This window comes from Sphaerodactylus townsendi, linkage group LG07 (genome assembly GCF_021028975.2).
Source record: "Sphaerodactylus townsendi isolate TG3544 linkage group LG07, MPM_Stown_v2.3, whole genome shotgun sequence".
Lineage (NCBI taxonomy): Eukaryota > Metazoa > Chordata > Lepidosauria > Squamata > Sphaerodactylidae > Sphaerodactylus > Sphaerodactylus townsendi.
Window position 1 is genome coordinate 86,626,606 of NC_059431.1, and position 22,966 is coordinate 86,649,571.

At 42.1% G+C, this 22,966-nt stretch overlaps 1 protein-coding gene across 7 annotated transcripts in view; it reads left to right on the plus strand.

Annotated features, from left to right (window-relative positions):
- The window catches only part of CNTLN (centlein), a 221,399-nt gene that overhangs the window by 105,227 nt on the left and 93,206 nt on the right, over window positions 1–22,966 (plus strand). For all 7 annotated transcript variants that reach the window (XM_048504012.1, XM_048504015.1, XM_048504014.1 and 4 more), the window contains 2 exons: window positions 2,843–2,964; window positions 8,420–8,545. In XM_048504012.1, coding sequence (XP_048359969.1) covers window positions 2,843–2,964; window positions 8,420–8,545 — 248 coding nt within the window. The remainder of the gene's footprint in view (window positions 1–2,842; window positions 2,965–8,419; window positions 8,546–22,966) is intronic.

The window sequence follows — 22,966 nt, forward strand, 5'->3', positions numbered from 1 at the left end:
CCCTGTATGGTGACCCTGTCCATCCAGAATCAGTCCAGGTAGGGGCTGTTCAAGAGGCACAGGATGAAGGGGGTCTTGGAACTTAGTCTTGCTCTCTGTAGATTCCTGCAGCACCTGTCCCTTTCTCCCCATCACTGGTGACCCCTAGATCTCTCCAAAGGGGTTGCCTTCACCAGTGTGAACATTCTTTGTGGTGTTGTGTTCACTGTTGGCCTCCCCCTTTGCTCCCCTCAGGCCTCTGCTGGCCCTGGCATTTCACTGGGGCCTGCCCTCTGGTGGCCTCCCTTGCCCCTCCTTTGCCTGATCCAACCTCTTCCTTGCCCTAATCTGGCTTCACCACCTAACTCCTCCTCCGATCCACTGCCTCTTTGCTGGCTGTCAGCTGAACCATCAGTCACAGCCTCTGTCCCATGCCTCACCCCCCCCCCCGGGGCTGGGATTCCTGCATCACGGTATATTTTCCCTGATGTTTCCTAATTTTCTGTTTTTCTGGGACTAGCCGCATAGCTAACGACTTGGGAGGTGGCTCAGCTGTGCTGTTGCTGTGCTGTCCCTGGCCATGTCGTAGCTCTCCTCCCTCTAATGCTTCATAGGCTTTCACATAAGTTCATTAAGAAAAATACATTCAGTGTATTATGAAATATTAATCTCTACTGTACATTGTAATAAGTAGTGGTAAGCGCATGATGTTAGAAGAAATATGGTGCAGTTTTGATGGTGAATTCTTTAAAGATGTTTAACAGCAAAACCTGGGATCCATAAGGCTATTTCAGGAACATCCAGTGGGTATTTATTTTTTATCCGAACAGTAGAGTTTTCCTACTCCCTCCAGGAGAAGGACATGATTGGATTTGTATTAACAAACAGCAACGGAGGTATAGTGGAAAAAAATACAAACCACAGAAAGACAAATATTGTACCGGTGGTTCCCAAACTTTTTTGGGCTGCTGCCCCCTTGGCTACCAGCCAGGCCATGTTCTAGTGCGCCCCCCCCCCCCGCCCCGAATATGCTCCTCTCCTTTTCCTTGGTATTAGGTCTATTGCAACTTTAAAACAACAGTGAGGAGAGTGTTGCTTTTCCTTTTAAAAAATATTGTGCCTTGCAAACCAGGGGCGATGGGGCTCTTTGCCTTGTGTCCCCCCCCATCCCAGTTATACAGTAAGGAGAGTGCTGCTGCTTTTCCTTTAAAACTTAACAGTCACTACACGGCAAGGATGGAAGGACAAGACTTTTCCCCCACCAGCTGGCTCAGGAATCCCTGTACTGCTCCCCTACTGCCCCAAAATTCCTTATCACCCCTTTGATGTTTCTACCAGGGGGGAAGTAGCACCCACTTTGGGAATTTATTTTATTTTTTATTATTATTAGGCTTTTATACCACCCCATCCCCAGAGGGCTCTGGGCGATGTACAGCATATAGAGATACAATATAAAAGTAAACATTTAAAAGCAGCGATAAAAAATTACAAATATTTGTTCCAAGAATTATATAAAAATCTCAACAAAATAGAGTGGCGTCCAGCATTCCAATAATAAAAGTCCCTCCCCCCAAAAAGGGAGGCATGGCGAGTCTCGTTAGGTGACAGGTGGCCCAGATGTCAGGGGCCACAGAAAGGGGGCACCATTAGCAGCCGGTTCCTCCAAAGGCCCCTGCGGAACAACTCCGTCTTACAGGCCCTGCGGAACTCCCCAAGGTCCCGCAGGCCCGGACAGCTGGAGGAAGAGCGTTCCCCCAGGCCGGGGCCAGAGCCGTAAAGGCCAGCTGCATCACCGAAGGGCCAGAGACCACCAGTAGATTGGCCTCCACCAATCGGAGAGGCCGTACGGGGACATATGGGGTGATGCGGTCTCGAAGATACGATGGTCCCAGGCCGCGTAAGGCCTTAAAGGTCAACACCAACACCTTGAAGATGATCTGGAACTCTACTGGAAGCCAGTGCAGCTGACGCAGTACAGGCTGGATGTGTTCCCAGGTGGCGCTGCCTGTTAGCAAGCCCGCCGCTGCATGCTGAACCAGTTTTAATCTCCAGATCAAATGCAAGGGAAGGCCCGCGTAGAGCGAGTTACAATAGTCTAATCTGGAGATGACCGTTGCATGGATCACAGTGGCTAAATCCGCTCGGGAGAAGAAGGGGGCCAGCCGCCGGGCCTGATGAAGATGGAAAAAGGCAGCCCGGGTTGTATGGGCCACCTGGGTCTCCATTGAAAGAGACAAATCCAAGTGGACCCCCCCCAGGCTGCAGACGGAGGGGGTCGGCGCCAATGTGACCCCCTCCCACACCGGCAGCTGGAAAGTCCCGCCCCCCCTCGCGGCCGAGCCAAAGGATCTCCGTCTTCGATGGATTCAGTTTTAACCTACTCTGTCACAACCAACCAGCGACCGCCTCCAAAGAGTGCTGTAGAGCCGCAGGGGCGGCGGTTGCTCCCCCCTCCATCAACAGAATGAGCTGCGTGTCATCAGCATACTGATGGCAAATCAGCCCAAAACTCCATACCAACTGAGCAAGGAATCCCTACACTATACTAATATATACAGTATAGTGGGGGGGGGGGGGGGGCTCCTGTGGATTCCGTTTTAAAACATGTTACGTTCAAAGTTCTAGGCATTAAGAAACTAGTTGTGTAATTCTTCAGAATGTGTTGTTTCTCATGTTTGACAAGGGATAGCCAAACTGGTTATTTAGGCTTTAATCAGCCATGACTGTGAAGTCTTTTCAAATTGCAATTTAATAAACAGGTGGTTGACAGTTGATTTGTAAATGAGAAATTTAACTGTGCCGTTCTTTCGCTTATCGTTTGTTCAATATCTTACCAGTGTCTTCTCATCTTGATGTTTTGCAGACCCAGGAAAATGATGAGCTAAGACAAGCCCATGAAAAGCGCAAAAAAAGGCTGCAGATGTTTCAGACCAACTACAGAGCAGTAAAAAAGCAATTAAAGCAATGGGAGGAGGGCAATAGCAAGTAAGTTACACATCTCATTAAAACCATTATACCTATTAAATCCAAATGCAACTTTCCTGGCTTACGTGTCCTAGCAAAGAAGTTGGTTAAAGTGCAAAAAACAGTTTCCTGCTGTAATTTTTATAGGAGAGTACACGAGACAAATTCACATGATAATATATAATAGTAAAATCAAAAGTTGCTTGAGCTGATCATTCCATTTTAGTTTAGATGCCATTTCCAGTTTCACAAATGGACAGAGATCAAAAACGATTAAATTGTTTTGCCTGCTTTATCTCCCTTTTAATGAATCGTCTCCATTTGTCTCTACAGCTTTCCTTATCTGTTGCAGTTGCCTCCAAACAGCCATGCATACTATGCTATATAATCTTTGTAAATAATACATAAAATATTGTATTAGTTAATGTGTCTCACTTTTCCTACGGGTTTGTCATTTGGCTATGATAGACAAGAACACTTGGTGATTTAATTTCCAGACTACTTAAATCCTTTAAATATCCATTACTAATTTTGGGCTCATACAAATTAATTTGGGAATCCAAAGGGGGATGGTATTAAACCACATATAAATTATCTCTGATCCTTGCTTCCATTGTCTCATCAACACAACACTTTCTATTTTACTCCATGCCCTTGGGGGAGGGCCGAGTCACATAATATCTGTGTTGCCCTATATGGCCCCTGTTGCCAGCCAACACTGCTGGTGATAATGGTATTCTGATGTATAGGGAAAAGTTCTGAGTGAGATCATTGCTCTTTCAAGGTCAGTATTGTCTATTCCAGGGGTCCCCCACCTTTTTGAGCTCGTGATCACATTTGGAATTCTAACACAGCATTGTGGGTGTAACAACAAAATATCTTCCACAGCTTAACTTCAGTAGCACAGTGTAGAATCTTTTGCTGTGGTGGCAACTGCTGCAAATGCAGTGTAAAATAGTTACATCTTATTTTATTGTATATGTTTGCTTGGGGTTTGCATATACAATAGCCATGTGATTCTTTTAGTTGGTAACTGTGAATGTTGTTCCTACTGACTTTGATAGATTACACTGTAGAGCCCGCTGGAAGAACTATGAAATGATGGTGGCAAAAAATGTTACTACTCTGCTACTATGTTGGAGATCAGTTATCATTAGTGTGGGACCCATACTGTGGAGTTTCACATGATGCAATTCTGCCCCTCCCTGCTATTCAGTCTCTATGTAAAGCTCTTATGACAAATCATAGTTTGGGGGTACATTTCTCTCCCCTCAACATCAATTCAGAAACTCCAGTTAGTGTAGAATGCTGCAGCTCGGCTGTTATCAGGAGCTAGGCAAAACATTTATATGACTGTAGTCACTCCACTGGTGGCCCATCAATTCCTGGGATCAGTTTAAGGTATTAGCTATCATATATAAAGCCCACCATGACCTTGGATCTTCATATCTGTGAGACCATCTCTCTCCTTAGCTTTGCTCATCTGGGCAGGGACTTCTGTACATGCCAGCTTGCAAAAGGGCAAAATCAACAACTGCTTGTGCACACACCTTCTCCATTGGGGCTGCTACCTTGTAGAATGGCTTGTCTGATGAGTTCAGGAAGGCTTACTGTCTTCTGGCTTTCCGCAAATTATGTGAAACTGAATGGTTCAAAAAAGCTTTTCTACAAAGATAATAGGGTTGCGCTGTACAAAATGAGTCACAAAAATACATGGATAAATTATGAAGGACTATATTGAGGACTGTATTAAGGACTGTACTGCTTTGTATAACATGCTGTACTGCTTTGTATAGCATGCTGTAAGTAGGATCCTTTTATATCATGTTTACACTGCTTATTGTGTCATATTAATAGTTCAGTTTTGTTTCAGTTCTGTTTTTTAGATTTCTGGTTAGTTCTACAACCCTAATCCTATTACATTGTTTATTGACTATCCCATCTTGTTGATTGTACTGTATTGACTCTCTCCATAATCCACCTTGAGTCGTAGTGAGAAAGCCAGACTATAAATAGCATAAATAATTTTTAAAAATGTAATTAAGCTATATTGAAAACTGCTGCCATTCAAAATAGATAATCCTGGGCTAGATCAACCAGTGGTCCAAATGAAAACAAGTTAGCTCCTTAAAGCCATGTGTCATTAAGCTAAAATAGTTTCTGTTTGCACCCTTTTCTGCCACTTAATTACTTATGTTATAACCAGTAGAATTTAACCTTAAGTAATTGTTTTAACTAGTCATGGGACAAACGCTTAAAATGGGACATTGTTAGTGTTAGACACTGCATTTTTGGGACGTGCTCTGTCTGAACCGTTTTGGTTTGCATGTCCACCTGGTGTCAAGACCTGATCCCAAATGGATCTGCATCAGTATACTGAGAACCTTCCCTGATCTCTCTTGTTAAATACAACCTAGAGATTTTGCTGACTAGAAATGTTGAAAGAGCAGATTACTTTTGGATAACTAGATGCCCAGAAGAAACAGATATATTGATTGCTGATATGAGGCAGGGAGTATTATTAAATGTCCAAGTTAGTGGCATCCAAAACCTGCATAACACAGTCTCTCATGAAAAATCTATGCTAACTGTAATTATCATGTATCAATCAAAGTCCTACATCTTACTGAGAGTCTCAATAAAGAAAAAAGGTTGCAATATGCATTTGGACCAAGCAGATTTGTCATTTCTATTTAAATTAGTTTGGGCATACCAATTCATTTTCGTAGATTACAAGCCTTATTAAATATTATTAAGAACCCTGTGATGCAGAGTGGTAAACTGCATTACTGCAGTCCTAGCTCTCCTAGCTAATCCTGGCAGAAGTCAGTTTTGAATAGCCAACTCAAGGTTGACTCAGCCTTCCATCTTTCCAAGGTCGGTAAAATGAGTACCCACAGAGGTGGGATCCAGCAGGTTCTCACAGGTTCCCGAGAGTAGGTTGCTAATTATTTGTGTGTGCCGAGAGGGGGTTACTAATTGGTGATTTTGCCACGTGATTTTCGCCTTAGTTACGCCCCTCCTCTCAGCAGTAGCGTGGAGAACTTGAAGCAGTCTAGCAGGAGGTGCACCGGCGTGCGTGGCAGCCTGTGCCTGCGTGCATTCGTTTCCCATCCAAGGACCGGCGCAGCGGCTGCGTCCTTGCCACAACCCCGCCCAGGAATGCCCCACCCCTGGAATGCCCGGCCACGCCCCCATTGTGCCCCGCCCAGCCCCATTGGCACTATGCCACAGTTTGAATCCCACCACCATGGGAACCTGTTACTAAAATTTTTGCATCCCACCACTGACTGTACTGAGTATTCTGGGGGTAAAGTGTAGGTGACTGAGGAAAGCAATGGCAAACCACCCTGTGAAGTCTGTGGTGTCATGGTCAATGGCTTTAAGGACCCACTGGTCATTAATAACCCAGTGCTTTACCTTTATTAAATATGAAGGTTATAATAGTTGCATTTATGTAGGGGATAAAGATGACCACTTAACAATTCTTCTGGGTTTGGCTTTAGAAACAGTGGGGATAAAACAGCAAAACTAATTGAGATTCTGCTACTTCTTTGACCTGGTTTTTAGGAATAACTCTGAATTAAGGCCTTGTATTGATTTCTGTAGGGGCCTTTGCTGTCTCTTTATTCCCCATAGATGGTAGCTGTGTGCCTAGGCTTATTAAAAGAGATGAAATGACTGTCTTTCTGCTTCCACAATTTCCTTTTTTTCAACCAAATGGGAACCTCTTGATGATGGCTCTGTGGAATTATAGGTGTGTTGGGCTGGTAAGATGTCATACCTGTTCCATTTTCTGTCTTTAGTACTCTCAGTTACTTTGATAAGTCTACATTTTATGAATTAAATAAAAGCAATTGTCTTTCAGTAATTTATGCTAGAATTGCTGTCACAGAGTACCAGCTCAGCAAAGATATAAAATTAGTGAGGGTGGAAGCTGGATGTTACCTTTTCACAGAAAAAAACCAAATTCTTCAACGTCTGGTGATAAGTTACGTTGATGAATATGAATTTTCTACTGGAAAAACAACCGAGCTCCTCAAATGGAAGTTGTGATTAAATTCACTAGAGGAAACTTTATAAGCTATTATAAAGCTGCCATTTGTGCACAAAGTCTATAAATATCAGTGCCCAAATGCGATTGAGGAATTAGGTTTTTTTTAAAAAACCCACCCATCCTTGAATCCAAAGAAATAAGGCAGGGTGTGTGTTTGTGTGTAAGGTGCTGTCAAGTCACAGCCAATTTGTGGTAACTCCATATGGTTTTCAAGGCAAGAAACATACAGGTGGTATGAAGGCAGGATTAACGTGTTTTAAATAAATGAATACTTCTCTTAATACATTCATGGTAGCCTACTGTATTCTGAGGTTTTTATTTATTCTGAGGTTTTTATTTATTTATTTATGTTAGTTATAGTCCACCTTTCTCTGTATTCTGAGGTTTTTTATTTATTTATTTATGTTAGTTATAGTCCACCTTTCTCAATGGGACTCAAGGCAGTATGGGATTATGGGAAAAAAACCAAAGTCCTTGGACTTTCACACTCCTTCTTCCCTTTATGCCTTCTTTCTGCTTGTAAGCACAGTTTGGGAAATAAAAACATCCATGTTAGCAATAAACTACAATTTATTGTTTTCACAAATTTCACAAATTGGGCAAAATGACAAATTAGGGTTTGTTCTTTTTCCTCAAACCAGGATTAAACTGTGGTTTATTGGGAAGAGAATAAGTAATATAATTAACAAGTAATATAATTAACAAGTAACACAATGCTTCATCTAATTTGGATAAAATTATAAAATGATGATTTATTGGGGTTGTGGAAGTTTCTGAGGAGCATCTGACCATAACAGCAGGTTCCTCCTGTTTCCATGCAACTGGCATTATGGCAGATGCCTTTTCCCAGTACCTGCCCACAGGGCTGCCTCTTACTTCAGAGATCAGCCCTGCCCCACTAGAGGGTTTGTGGGTTACTTCTTTCCTCAGGATTTATTTCTGCAGACCCATATCCTTTGAAACCACCTTGGTTGCGTTCTGACTCGGATTGGTAATGCCGAGACAGACTCATCCTTTCTCAAGGGAAGTCAGGCTGATGCTCTTGCAACTGAAAGTTGCAAGTGGGTTGTCCTGGCTGTTGTTCAGTTGCTTTGGAAGGACTTGTCAGTTAGAGCACTATTGAGACTATTGCTCAGAGGCTGTGCTTGAGATTTCCAGCTTTAATTTTCTCTCTGCTGATTGTATGGATGAGATAACTATATGCGAACGCACCTCCATTTTGAATTGTGAGGGTTCTGTTTCCAGTTTATCTTTCTAAAACTAGTGAACAGGAGTTCTGTTTTCTTTATCCAAAAATTTATTTCAGCAATATTTGTACTCATGGTGATCATCAATTGTTGGGTAAAAAGAATGTTCATTTTTTCCTGCACTTTAAAAATCTATTATTATTTTATTTTTATTTTTTAAAAAAACCAACAGAACTGGAAGTAGGAACAGTGGAAAGAAACGTGCGGATCCCCGGCAGCTATGCCAAGAAGATTCTGATGCTGTGTGGAATGAGCTGGCTTATTTCAAAAAGGAACACAAAAAACTATTGAGTGAAAAGTGAGTTTCTGGTTTGTTTGTCTTTGAATACGTGCACACTGAGAAATGTGGTATTGGTTCTCCAAGTCTTTCTCTTGTTGGGGCTTGAAGGCCACTCCGAGGAATTCCTTTCAAATACCAAAATTAAAACATCTTCTTCTGCGAAAAACAAAGAGGAAAAACATCAGTCCTCCTCCTTCCCCCGCCCCTGAAATCAGTGACAAGTTTGCTAGCACTAACTGAAACTGTATTACATGATCTAGGGATTGTGTTAATTAATGTGGCTCTCATCTGTTGGAGGTGTCACTCTTCATTAGCCTGTATTTTACACACTGCCGTGCTTCATTTTTGGAATGAGGTGGTGAGGGGATAACCTAGCCAGCCATCGTTGTTTGATCTCCTTGATACATACGCAATGCAGAATGCCTCCGCTCTCTTGGTTCCCTGCCCTGTCCTGCTAATCCCAGCTGAGCTCATTATGGTGTAGCCTTGCTGCTACTCTTGGAGCCAGAGCTGTCCAAGCTAATTACTGGTAGCAGCAGAGCTGCCTGTTAAGGGTCTGGAGTGGATCTGCTAACATGGTCCTTCATAGTGACCTGCAAAAAGCACGAGGGAGTTGCTCTCTTTCTTGCCGTGCACAGCCTGTCCTTTGGGTTTAGTGCTGATCCCTTCACACAGCTCTTTTAGCTGTGGTAAGTGTAAAACTTGGTGAAGGAATTCTTATTTTAGAAAACATACAGTTTGCCTCTTTGATCTTTATAATTCATAGACGATTATACTCACCCTGGTAAAGGAAGAACGTTCCCTTTTGCACCAGACAAAGGGAAGGCAGTAGACATTGCATAATTAGCCTTTTTAATGATGTTTTAAAACATCTTTGTCAAGTTAATTTTGTTGTCTAGCATTGAGCTTCGTCGAAACTCTGAGCAGTTTCCAGTTCTTCTGAGACTTCATTCAGTGTGTTTGTTGGGAGTGTTCTTGCAATGACAGGAACTTCCAGAATATTCTGTCAACGGTAGAATGTTGAAGTACTTCAGTTCAGCTTTCCTTCTTGTACGAAAGCATTATTTTCTCTGTAGCACCTGCAACTTTAGCTCAGCCTGTGATGATACCAACTTTTGCCAAGTATACTAGCCCTAAGATAAGGATTTACCTCCTCAAAAAATCCTTGCTTCAGAAGTTCAGCTAACATAATTAACAAGACAAATACTGGAATAGTAAATAACAGCAACTCAAGAATACTTGATCTGAGTGTGCTGGAAATCAGCAGTTAAGAGAGGCACATTCTCCAAGGCCTGTTGAAGAGCATGTATATTGAACAAGCAATGTGTACCTGTTTTATAAAGCGATGCACACATTTTCCATGAGCCATGATGTGTAGGCAAAATCACTGGTTATTGCATACATTAACTGTCCAGTGGCATTACCCCAGTGTATATACTGATACAGTCATTCCTGTTGCAACTCTTTGATTCAGTCCAGGGTATCTTGGAAACCTGTGTCCATTGTGTGTGTTAAGTGCCATCAAGTTACTTCCGACTCACGATAACCCTGTGAATCAATGTCCTCCCAAATGTCCTATCATTAACATACTTGCTCAGGTCATGCAAATTGAGGGCCGTGACTTCCATTATGGAGTTCCTCTTTTTCTGCTGCCTTCATTTTTTCTTAGCATTATTGTCTTTTCCAGTGACTCTTGTTTTCTCTTAATATGGCCAAAGTATGACAGCCTCAGTTTAATGCATTTAATACAGATGTTTGACTGCTTAACTGTGGAATTTAAGTGACATAATTTTCCTCCAAGGTTATTTTCCATGTTAGCTTTGGATAACTTAGCTATTTAATGAGATGTGAAGAACAGGTGTATTCTGCAACTGTTAGGAAGTTTATGATATGTGGCCACTCGTCACGTCCTATGTCATTCCACATACCAGAGAAGTAACTATCCAGTTGGATGCACTTGGCACAGATGTTTCACTGTGTTTAGTAACTGGGTTCATTTTAGGCAAATGACCTGTTCAGACTCATGGATTTCTTTACATCAGTTCCAATAGGTTGAAGAGAAAAGAGGAATGCTAACTGAAATCCTGTTGAAGCAGAGGCTGTATTTTTTTCGTTCATTTGTGAACCATTTCTTTTCCTAAGGCTAGAAGGAGGACTCTAAGAAGCTTTAACATTGTTGATTCTTCTTTAGTTCCTAGGAACTCTTGTTCCTAGTTTACCAACTAGTCCAAACTATAGTTCACAGCAGGTTGAATGTATATCCTTGCTGAAGTATACTTTTTGCTTGAGGAAATCAGAACATTTCGAACAGATTAATCAAAACAGGTGACTTTTTTGCATTTTGACTGTAAAATGGGTGTATCCAAGGTCACACAAGCAGCCGATGATCAACAGCGGGGATATCAACGGAGGCATAACATCCAAATTGTAGTGTGTCATAGTCTCACTGTACACTGTGTTGATCAAGCCACGCCTGGAGTATCATGTGCAGGTTTGGAGGCCTCACTTCAAAAAGGATGTGAACAGAATGGAGCAGGTGCAGAGGAGAGTGGTAAGGATAATCAGGGGCCTGGAGACCAAGTCTTATGAGGAAAGTCTGAGGTACTTGGGAATGTTTAGTCTGGAGAAGAGGAGGTTGAGGGGTGACATAATTTCTCTCTTGTATTTAAGGGGCTGTCACTTAGAGAAGGGTAGGGAGCTGTTCCTGTTGGCTGCAGAGGATAGGATGCATACCGTGTATACTCGCATATAAGTCGAACTTTTCAGCACATTTTTGTGCTGAAAAAGTCCTCCTCGACTTATACGTGAGTCAGGTGTATTTAAAAAAAATAGTTTAGGGGTTTTACTTTGTTGGCCGCCAGGGAGCGCAATTTTTAGGCTAGCGGCACCAAAATTTCAGGGTATCATCAGGTGACACTCCTGATAATACCAGCCAGGTTTGGTGAAGTTTGGTTCAGGGAATCCAAAGTTATGGACCCCCAAGGGGCCCATCCCCCATTGTTTCCAATGGGAGCTAATAGTAGATGGGGCTACATTTTGAGGGTCCATAACTTTGGACCCCTTGAACCAAACTTCACCAAACCTGCGTGGTATTTTCAGGAGGGTCTCCTAAAGATACTCTGAAATGTTGGTACTGCTAACATTCCTCCCCTTGAACCAAACCTGGGTGGTATCATCAGGATAATCTCTTGCTGATATCAGCCAGGTTTGGTGATGTTTGGTTCAGGGAGTCCAAAGTTATGGACCCCCAAAGTGGGTGCTCCCATCCCCTATTGTTTCCAATGGAAGCTAATAGTAGGTGGGTCTACCCTTTTGAGGGTCCATAAATTTGGACCCCCTGAACCAAACTTCACCAAACCTGGGTGGTATCATCAGGAGGGTCTCCTAAAGATCTTCGGAAATGTTGGTATTGCTAACATTAACATTCCCCTTACAGGCACCCTCAATTTTTCCCCAGATTCTCCCTTTTAAACCACCCCACCCCTTCTGAGTGGATTTAAAGGGAGAATCAGGGCTTACAGAGCTAGTTTACTATTTTTCTTTGAAATAAATATTCAAAAGCATTTAACCTACTGATGCCTCAATTAATGTAATTTTATTGGTATCTATTTTTATTTTTGAAATTTACCAGTAGCTTCTGCATTTCCCACCCTTGACTTATACGCGAGTCAATAAGTTTTCCCAGTTTTTTGTGGTAAAATTAGGTGCCTCGACTTATATGCGGGTCGACTTATACACAAGTATATATAGTAATAGTGGGTTTAAATTACAGGAGGAAAGGTACTGGCTGGATATTAGGAAAAAACTTTTTACAGTGAGAGTTGTTCAATAGTGGAATTGGCTGCCTACAGAGATGGTGAGCTCTCCCTCACTGCCAGTCTTTGAGCAGAGACTGGACAAATACTTATCAGGAATGCTGATCCTGCATTGAGCAGTAGGTTGGACTAGATGGCTGTATGGCCCCTTCCAACTCTATGGGCACTTTCAACACATGCAGAATAATGCACTTTCAACCCACTTTCACAATTGTTTGCAAGTGGAATTTGCTATTTGGCACAGTAAAATTCAACTGCAAAGTGCATTAAAAGTGGATTGAAAGTACATTATTCTGCATGTGTGAAAGTGCCCTATGATTCTATGGTCAGGTGCCACTGTGTCAACAGTGACTAGGAATTTAATCGCATACACAGTGCAGCAGGGTGCAAATGGTCATTTGACAGGCAGTGCCTCTGGAATGAGGCGTTTCAGATTCTCTTCTCCTAAGTCAAATGGAAAAGACGCCAGCATATCATTGCAGTCCGCATAAAGTTCCAAAGATTTGTTCTTGATCACTCATCAAAGAAAAGCACTAAACTGCTGATCCTAACCTTATGATTGCTTGCATTCTTTTGTGGGGGATTATAGTGTCACAGGCAACTATACTTATTTGGCTGAAAGTCCCTCTTTGGCATATCTACATCTTTTTCTGTGTCATTTCAAAATTAAACATTAGCAAACTAAGATTAATTCCATGCTAAAAATAGTTTGGGTTCATTTTTTCTTTCTTTCAAGTATGCATTTAGATGCTTGCCCTCAGGTTTGTGTGAATGGTTAGCTCTTTATTATTATAGGAGTTTTAAAAGTTATTTAGCTTGCCCAAGTATCTTTGGGCCAGTGGCCCCCCCTCTGTTTGGCATACATATTCTGATTGGTGTTAGTCTATACTGAATTGAGATTGTAAAACCCCTTATTGCAGACAACATGGAATCCAGGTTAAAAATCAAATCAAAACAACAGCTCTCTGTTATTACATCTCGCGTATAGCTGCTGAGGCCCCTAAATATAGAGTATTGCTATTGATATGTGGTAAAAATTCCCAATCCAGGCAAGATTTACTGTAGAACAAATTCATTTTTATAGCCCCAGAACCTATCTCAAGGTATTCTCTGCCAACACGGAGACACAGGAAGCATATTTCTTTCTCAATAAACCTATTCAGCAACTGCAACTCAAAGTGCTGCTGCTGAGCTCAGTTTTCCATAGAGTTTACATTGTGGCAGTTGGCTTTTGCCTTCTGTGTCAGTCTTCCTTTCTTTACTCCCAAGGAAATTTTGTGTAGTATCGTGTTTGTTGATTTCATTTTGCTGGGCTTGTGAAATGCACAAGGCTGAGATGCACATGCTGTTCCTTATTTGAAATCAGTTATTTTACAGTTATAACTTTTTTCTTGACAGACTACGTGTTCATTCATTAGTGTCAGATCACACCAAAAGTTAGGACCATATTGCCTTTTTTTCTCATAAACAAACATCTCTGACTGATTGCTGAGTGCATGTTTTATTTTTATAAAAACATGGTTATTAATTGCAGATGGGAATCCACAAGGACTTGCAGGAGACATATCATTTCTCTCCCCCCCCCCCCATTTCCTCTTTCCTTTTTCTGAAAGCTCCCATTGCCTTCTTTTCTGCTTCCGTTTCTCCTCTCCTAGTGGCTTGGAGATCTCCTCAAATCACAATGGATTTTCCAACTACAACCTTAGGGCTGCCAGCTGTAGGTTGGGAAATTTTTGGATATTTGGGGTTGGATTCTTGGCAAAGTGAGGTTTGGGGAGGGAAGCAACCTCAGCAGTATATAATGCCAAAGAGTCTATCCTCCAAAGCAGCCATTTTCTCCAGGGGAAGTGATTTCTATCGTCTGGAGATCAGTTGTAATTCCAGTTGGTATCTAGCCATCTCCTGAAGGTTGGCAATGCAAGTTCCCCAGAGGAAATGGCTACTTCGGAGTCTATGGTGTTATAATCTGCTGAGGTCCCTCCCCTCTTTAACCCCACCTTGCCCAGGCTGTACCCTTAAAATTTTCAGGAATTTTCCAACTGGGAGCTGGCAGTCCTAACCAGGCCTGGCCCCAATGAATCTTCCTTTAAAGGCCAAAATACCCCTCGCCCCTTTTTTACTGACAACCAGCCTGGAATGTGTGGTTGTTTTGCTGCAGAAACTGAGGGAACGTGTTGCTTAAAGTTACAAACACCTTTTAATCATGGGGGGGGGTTAACCCCCCCTGATAAAAAGGTGTTTGTAACTTTAAGCAACAAGTTACAACCCCCCCCCCCCCCATGTGGTTTTTTTGTCTTGCCTGTTCACAGCTCCAGTTACTGGATTTAAGTATCTAATGATTTGTCTAACTTCACTATTGGAATGTATGATGATTTCCGTTTCTGATGCCTGATGAAGTGGAGAAACTTCTAAAAGTGTAGTCCCATCAAATTTGGCTTGATCCTTGCCCTTTGTAGCTGATAGCGTCAAGCACGTTGCTTAGAAAGTTAATAAATGTCTCTTTGTATCAGAGTAATTGCTTTGAAAACAGTAGCAATGAACCACCCTGGACCTGAATGACCTAAACAACTACCTCCTGGTGGCCACTGATACATTCTAGGGCAGGGGTCTGCAACCTGCGGCTCTCCAGATGTTCATGGACTACAATTCCCATCAGCCCCTGCCAGCATGGCCAATTGGCCATGATGGCAGGGGCTGATGGGATTTGTAGTCCATGAACTTCTGGAGAGTCGCAGGTTGCAGACCCCTGTTCTAGGGCAAGGTAGTTGAGCAAATAGTGGCTAGGCAGCTTTAGGTAATCTTAGACAGTGCCAGTTATCTAAACCGATTACAATTCAAATTTAGGTCTGAGTTTGGGATAACAACAGCCTTGGATTCCCTTACTGATCTTTGCTGATCTAATGTTGGGGAATATATCCTTATGGATTCTCCTCAACTTTTGATACTGTTAATGATATCTTTCTGGAGAGTCTGGCTGGATTTGATAGTTGGGGTCACCATGCTTTTGTGGTTCCACTCTATGGCTGGGCACTTCCAGAAGGCAGGGCTAAAGGACTGCTTATGAACCTTTCCCATTTTTGCACTGAGGTCCTGCAAGAGTCCATCTTGTTCCACTTGCTGTTTACATGAAATTGCTGGAAGAGATTGTCTGGGAATTTTGAATGAATCACCTATATCTCTCAGCATTCCCCCCACCCACCCCCCACCCCGAGCTGAGTTGAGTCTACAGAGGTCCTGAATAGGTGCCTGAAGAAGGTGACGGGAGATTAATAAGGTGCTGATTGTTCTAGACAAGACAGAGCTGCTATTGGTCAAGAGCTGCTTGGAGGCTAAGTAGCAATATGTTCTGAAGTGGTCTCTCCAAAGAAGCAACTTCACCTCTCGGGAGATACTGGATCCTAACCTATGGTGGAGGAGGTTGTGGTATCGTTTGTGACACACCACATCTTTTGACTTTGGCCGATAGACCACCTATGGTAATTTCTCGAAAAGTTTAATGTAGCTGCAGTGATCCATGCTGTGATCACATCTCTGGTAGCTCAATTGTAGTAGTTTATCTTAGTAACCTGTTTTAATGTTATATGTTATTATTTTTTTGATTGTATTGTTTTGGTTTTACTTTGTGAGATTCTTCAAGCACGTCTCTGGAGAGGTAGAATGTAAATTCTCTAAATAAATAGGAAGTAGGCATGAGCACAGTGATTCTTACAGTACAGCAGATGGAAAAGAGCTTCTGTGATCACAGGAATTACCACCAGCTTTATTGCTATACTGTCAGGTTATGAATTACATTTCTCTGCATAGGCAAATATATGTTGGAACTTCTCATAAAAATGGGTGTTGTAAACCCATTCTTGGTCTTTTAAATATGCTACTGGTTCATTTTTCTGCGGTGTTCTTTCAAAAACATCTGCAAGTAAAGTAATCCAAGAACTTTGCGTTGTGGCCAAATCAACACATTGTCTAAATAATTAAAAATATGTCAGCTTTTTCCTCCTGCAATGGCCTGTTGGGAACTTGTTTCCTTCTCTTGCCCTCCAGGGCATATAGGAGCCTGTTTACTTAAGCAAGATTTTGAATGGAGGCTGCTACAGATGAGACTTGAATTTTTATTTGTGGGATAACGTAGTGTGGAAAGGGAGTCGTTATTTTATAGGATCTTCTGGCTAATCAATATGAGAGATGTTTGGGAGCCAGAGAAGGAGAACCGCTGCTGCTCTGATTGATTTTGTAATTTTATTGTGCTTTTAGATTTGCCAGAGGTTCTCGGGGGTCTGGAAGGGATGTCTCTCCCATGAAAACGTTTATGTACAAATGAGGCAATGATTATCTAAATATAAAGTGATTCACAGAGGTTAATAGAGATAGGCCTGCAATATTAAATTATTTTTAATAATGCTGACTATTATTAAACAGTGGGGGGCATTCTGAGTTCTTGTCGCTTCCTCACTATGCAGGACCTTAAGTGGACAAATACCTATATGCTTAACAATGACCTCTTCCCCCTGATTGGAATAATGAGGCTGAATATAATGCTCCTTGCCGTGCAATCTGTGACAAGGAAAACTTATTAATGTGATTTATCATTCACTAGCTCAGTTAAAGGGAGTTAAGGTTGTGCTTTATGGCAGCCATAAAATGTAAGCTCCCATTTTATGTTTGGATTTTCTCAAGGCCCACCTTGGGCTTGATCCAAACTTTACTTTGTAATTTAGGATTTGTTAGAGGTGGTTTGGCCCTGCACTCCTCTGTTTTAATACCCTTAAGAGCCACCACAAGCATGTGATTTGGGAGTGCTATTAGGGTGGTTTGGCCCTACACAGTTCTGGTCTGTAAACATGTACAGCATGGATGGCATGGTTGGAATAGTAACTTCATAAGCTGCTATCACTCTGTGCTCTTAAAGTGTACATTTGAATAGGTTCAGGTTAACCCCAGGCATCTGAGGTAGATTTGAATGTGACTATGTAGTGATTTCCAGCTCCCAGGATCCACTAATTGGAAACAGTTATCAAAAGCAAAATATTGCTATATGCCTGTTGGTCCAGAATGTGGCCCTGAGAGTACTCACTGGTACACCAGTTCAAGAGCACATTAGACCTGTACTGTACTGGCTGCACTTATTGCCAGTTGGATTCCGTATCATTTTCAAGGCTTTGGTATTAACCTTTGAGGCCTTGAGTGGTTTGGGACCATTGCATCTTTGGGACTGCATCTCCCCATACCAGTCTTCTGATGGCAAGCTACTGGTGTTCCCCAGCCCCAGGGACATTCGGCTGAGTTCCACCAGAGCTAGGCCTTTTAAGCTCTGGCTCCTGTCTGGTGGAACTCACACCCGCTGGACATTAGGGCCCGGTGGTATTAAATCAGTTCCTCAGGGCCCGTAAGACCGAAATGTTCCTCCGGCTTACAACAATTAAGCCAGTCCTAAACGGCAACATCTCGACCCCTGAATTTATACCTCCTCCTCTCTCACCCCTGAGTTAGGATTGTGGTAAATGTGGAATATATGTGGGTAATTTTGGGAAATCACCATCTGGATATTTATTATGTATTGGGGATTTAAACATTTTAACTTCATACTTTATCCTTGTAATGTTATTATTGTTTTTAAATATGTGTGTTAGCTGCCCTTAGCCAGGCCTCTGGCTGAGAAAGGCAGGATACTAAATCAAATCAAAATAAAATAAATATATTTGTGTTGCAGTCCAATTCTGAATACATCACTCTCTCTCCACAAGCTGCTTATCTTGATTTAGGACCTGCTAAATGATGATATTTAACCATCTTGTTCTAAGAGTTTGTATAATACAGTAGGGGCCATTTTGAATTTCCCCCTTTGTTTCTTGTTCACAGAAGGTAGAAATTTTGGATGAATGGAGAATCTTTTAAGAAATCTCTGTCTGTGGAAGGTCACCACATTCTCCTCTAAAAGGAAGCATAATATGTTCTGTGATTGTTTGAGATGATGCTGTTCTGACTGTAATTTGAAGGTAGAGACCGATGCAGGTGGAGTGCAGCTTTGTTGCTTCTTTTTGGGACCTTTTCTTGCTGAAAATTATCAGCATCAAAATGCTTTTGCCTCCCTCAAACTGGAAAATTGTTAGAAGTGAAGGCCTTTTACTATGTAATAAAATAATCTCTGTGGGAGTGATTGACAATGCAAAAATGTCTTGAGGAGGATTAAGGCGGCCCCTCTCTTCCCATTCCTGTCTCTCCCTTCAGACCACTCTCTTAAAAAAATAGTCATGGAAACTTACGCATGAATCCTGTGACATTTTAGGATTTGTCAGAGTAGGCTTTTTGTTCCGGACTTCGTGGCTTTTTCCTCAGAAGATACGACAGAGAATAAGCATCTCATCATTTGAAGATCAACGTTAAGGTCCTGCTTCAGGACCGGGCTGGCTCATTAGAGTTCAGCAGTTCACATTCCTTGTCGAAAAGGCTGGTGAATAGGTTCCATCAATATCAAATGGCGAAAAGTCTGATACCTTGCATTAGCCAGAGTGTTGCTTTCTCCAGCATACTTTTCTCCAGTGACAGCTATATTTTAACATGGTCCTTGCCTGTGGGAGTATATATGGTAATCCCTGTTTGTACTGGCTATGGTAAAACTGGGGTTTATAACTTGGAATTTTGAGGTTTTCAAAGGGGCACTTCGGAGTTGCAGAGTGCATGTTTCATATGTAGAAGGTTTCATGCATAATTTGTGGTATTTTTAGTAGTTTGTAACAAGACTAGTACCTGTGGCCTTTGAGAGCTGCTAGCAGTTAGTGTAGATGGTACTGGATTAAATGATCTTGTGGTATGAAACAGCTTCATTAGATTTATTGAAAGCACTTTATGCCAATATTTGGTCCCAAGGCATCTTACAAAACTTTTGAGAACAAGTTAAAATATAAATATACATTTATTTCATTTCCTTTGATATCCTGAATGTGAAAATAGGAATATTTCTCTGCCATAAGGTGAAAAAAAAATACAATCTAATGCTAAAGGATAAAGTACCTACATAAATGCATGCCAGGTAACTTCAAATTATAGTCTTGCTATAACCATTAAAATCTCCTGCAACGGTAGTCCTTATTTGGACTAATTTCAGCTGTTGTCGAGGTGAATATCTTACAGTGTTTATTCAACTAACCCTAGTTGGAAGATCCAGAAAAATGTCAAGCCGCTGTCCCGTGCGTGTTGAGGAGCTGTTTGATGGTTATCAAACAGCAATCACTCTCTTATAACCCAAATTGGCTAAGGAATTCAATAAATCATTGTCAGTATCATGAACATGACTAAAATGTAAGTAATTCTTGTACTTTTTTTTTTTTTGCTTTACACTCTCTTTTGGCAGCCTTATCCCCCAATGTATGTAATGGTTTTTTGCTTTCTCACACAGGCTAGATCAAACACCTGCTCCAAGATTTGCTGTTGCTTCCCAAAGCTGTCAGTTGACACGCAAATATACAGACCCTTGGAAAGAGCAGATTTTGCCCTTATTGGAAGCAGATGTATCTGAATCTTAACACTAGAATAGTAGAGGGAAAACTTTTGTCATACTTGTATTTGACTGCTTCAAAAGCCAGATCTTGTTCAGGCTTATTCCAGATATTGTAACCTTTAGGACTACAGGGGAATACAATCATGCTGAGCTATGCTGTTCTTTTCAGTCCTAATTTATGACGTCTGTATTGTCCATAGAATTAAATGGCAGATTTTTAAATAGTTTTATGACGATTCATTGAAGAGTAACTATACCCTATATAACAGTAACAGAGAGTAACAAACCCTATACCCTGTTCAGGAGAATTGTGAATTCATCCACCATTTCCTGGACTGTCTTTGTTTTAGAATGCTCGCTTGGGTCTTAATGCTTAATGCTCCAAGGCACTAGGACCCAGGAGGAGCATCCTAGAACAAAGATGGTCCAGGAAATCGTGAATGAATTCAAAAATCTCTTGTCATCTTTATCCTGAACAGGGTATAGGGTTTGGTTGGCTTATGGCAAACATCTCATTCCCTTACTAGTTCCTCTTTCTTTTCTCTGAAAGACCCCATAACCTCCCCTTTTCCCAATTCCTCCTCTCCTTCCCAGTCAACAACCAGTCCACATTTATCTGCTCCTCTATCTTCAGCTTTCTCTCTCCCTCCACCCCAGCAGCCTCTACTTAGGAAAACTATGGTTCAGGTGTTTACTGCCAGCTCTGGACCAGGACCACTTGCTTTATAGGAACCTTCCAGAACTTGTGAGGGGACCTCATTTTACTCTGTGTTCCCCTCCCTACATTATTTCTTCTTTCCCTCCTCCTTGCAAACCCCATATTATCTCCTCCCCCCATTCCCTGCCTCATTCTTTCCTTTTCAGCCATTCATCAATCTACCTTTCCCCCCTCCCATTTTCAGCTATTTTTATTATTGACTTTCATATGGTGGCTACTGTTGAAACGTAGCAGCAGCCAAGCCTAGGTGAGTGATGCAAATCAGGTAGCAGAAGGTATCATGGTGATTGCTGCCAGGCTGCCAAATGAGTTCTCTTTCAAAGGTCAAAACAGCCCTGGGAAGGGTTCTGTCCTATCTCCCTGCCTTTTACTGACATAAAATAATTTACAGTTCGGTAGTTGCCTTGCAATGGCCACTGAAGGCTTCCATGTCTTAGAGCTATCAACACTCCTTTTATAATTTTAAAGCCTCCCACCAATGTATGTTATTAGATTTCATTTTTTTTCTGCAAACTCAGGCCATGTTTCAGGTTTGTAGAAAGATCTGTCTTTTCCAATCATGGCTTCCCATCCAATCACCAGATTTAATATCCTCAGATTTGGCCAACTTCATTATTAGACCATACAAGTGGGAACCCGCAAGGCACTTGTGAGGGTGGGTATCCCATTCCCCTCACCTTTGTTTTGTCCCCTTTCTCCCTACTTCTCTGCCTCTCACTCTTTCTCCATCTGACCAACCCTCTGCCCCCACCCCATCAGTCTCCTTTTCTGCCTGCCCAAACCCATCACTATCTCTTTCTGCCTCTGAAAAACCCATCATCCTTTCTTTCTGCCTTCCTACCCCAGCATTCTCACTTTTTGTCTCCCCACCCATCTCTCTTTTTATGTCTCCACTCCAACACTTTCTCTTTATGCCTCCCCATCTCAGCAATTTTTTATTTATTTCCTCTAAAAGAGGGGCCACAAGATTCACAGGGGGGAATCCCAATTCCCCTCCTATTTCTGAGCCTGAGTGGCTCCACCTTTAAACACAGCCACACCGGCAGTAGTGCCTGGGAGCTACTCCAAGGCTGCAGCAGCTCCCAGCATTCTCCACTATGGCTGAGCCTGGCTCGACTCCTAATGTCCTTTGCCACTTGGTTGATCTCCAGGTGGTTCCCAGTATCTTCTGTGACCAAGTCCAGAGTGGGTCCAAGTTTGCTTTGCCACTGTAGCTGGGTCTGGAGTGGCTCCTTATGTCCTCTTCCACCACCAAAGTTGGTCCTGGAGCTGCTCCAGGCAGCCTCCTCTGCTGCCATGGCCAGGCCTAGAGTGGATCCCAGCTTCCTCCACCTCTGTGGTCAGTCCTGGAGCAGCTCCTAGTGTTCTCTGTTGTGGCAACCAAACCTGGAGTGGCTCTCAACATCCTCCTATATCATAATGGCATCCAGCATCTGCCGTTGTAGCCAGGTTCACAGCAATTCCTAGCATCCTCTTCCACCATTGTCTGGACCCACCACTGGTGCTGCTCAAGGCATTCTCCATGGTCAAGCCCAGTATGGGTAGCTTTTGTTTGAGGCCAGTCTCATACTCTGAACCCTGGCCCTGGCTAATATTTTATATTAACAATTTTAAAACATTTCATCTTTTGTATTGTCAAAGGCTTTCACGGCCGGATTCAACTGGTTGTGGTGGGTTTTCCAGGCTGTGTGGCCGTGGTCTGGTAGATCTTGTTCCTAATGTTTCGCCTAACGATGCCAGCCACAGATGCAGGCGAAACATTAGGAACAAGATCTACCAGACCACGGCCACACAGCCCAGAAAACCCACCACAACCATTTCATCTTTTAATGATATTTTATTTCCCTTATGATGGTCTAGGACCATAATAAAGATTGATTGATTATTTGGGAGGAAAATCCCTAAGAAATACCTGGGTCATGATGCAGAGGCAGGCAATGACAAACCGTCTTTAAAGGTCTCAGGCCTTGCAAACCCTATCAGGTCTCCTTAAGTCATCTGTGACTTGACAACAACAACCCTATTTGTGATTTCAGATTTTCTGCAACCCTGAGTTTCTCCAAATTTGTAGGAAATCTGTTTAGTGTCTGTGGCTCTGATCTGCAGATTTAGATATTCACAGATGGAGACCACACTTTGCTATTAGAAATATTGATATCATATCATTATCGTATCATATCATGTTAAACAGTGGGTTTGCTATTCTCCTGTATTCATGAAACCACATTAATTACCCTCAGCAACTGAAAAGCTTTACATAACTGTTTTGAGGTTAGCCTATTGTCTCATAGTTAAAAAGTACTAGAGCGCAATATCAAACAGCAAGAAATGTTGGGATTTTACTGTTCTAATTTTGGATGTCAGTTTATTTTCCATATTTTGGCAAGGTGCTTCATTCTGCGCGACATTTT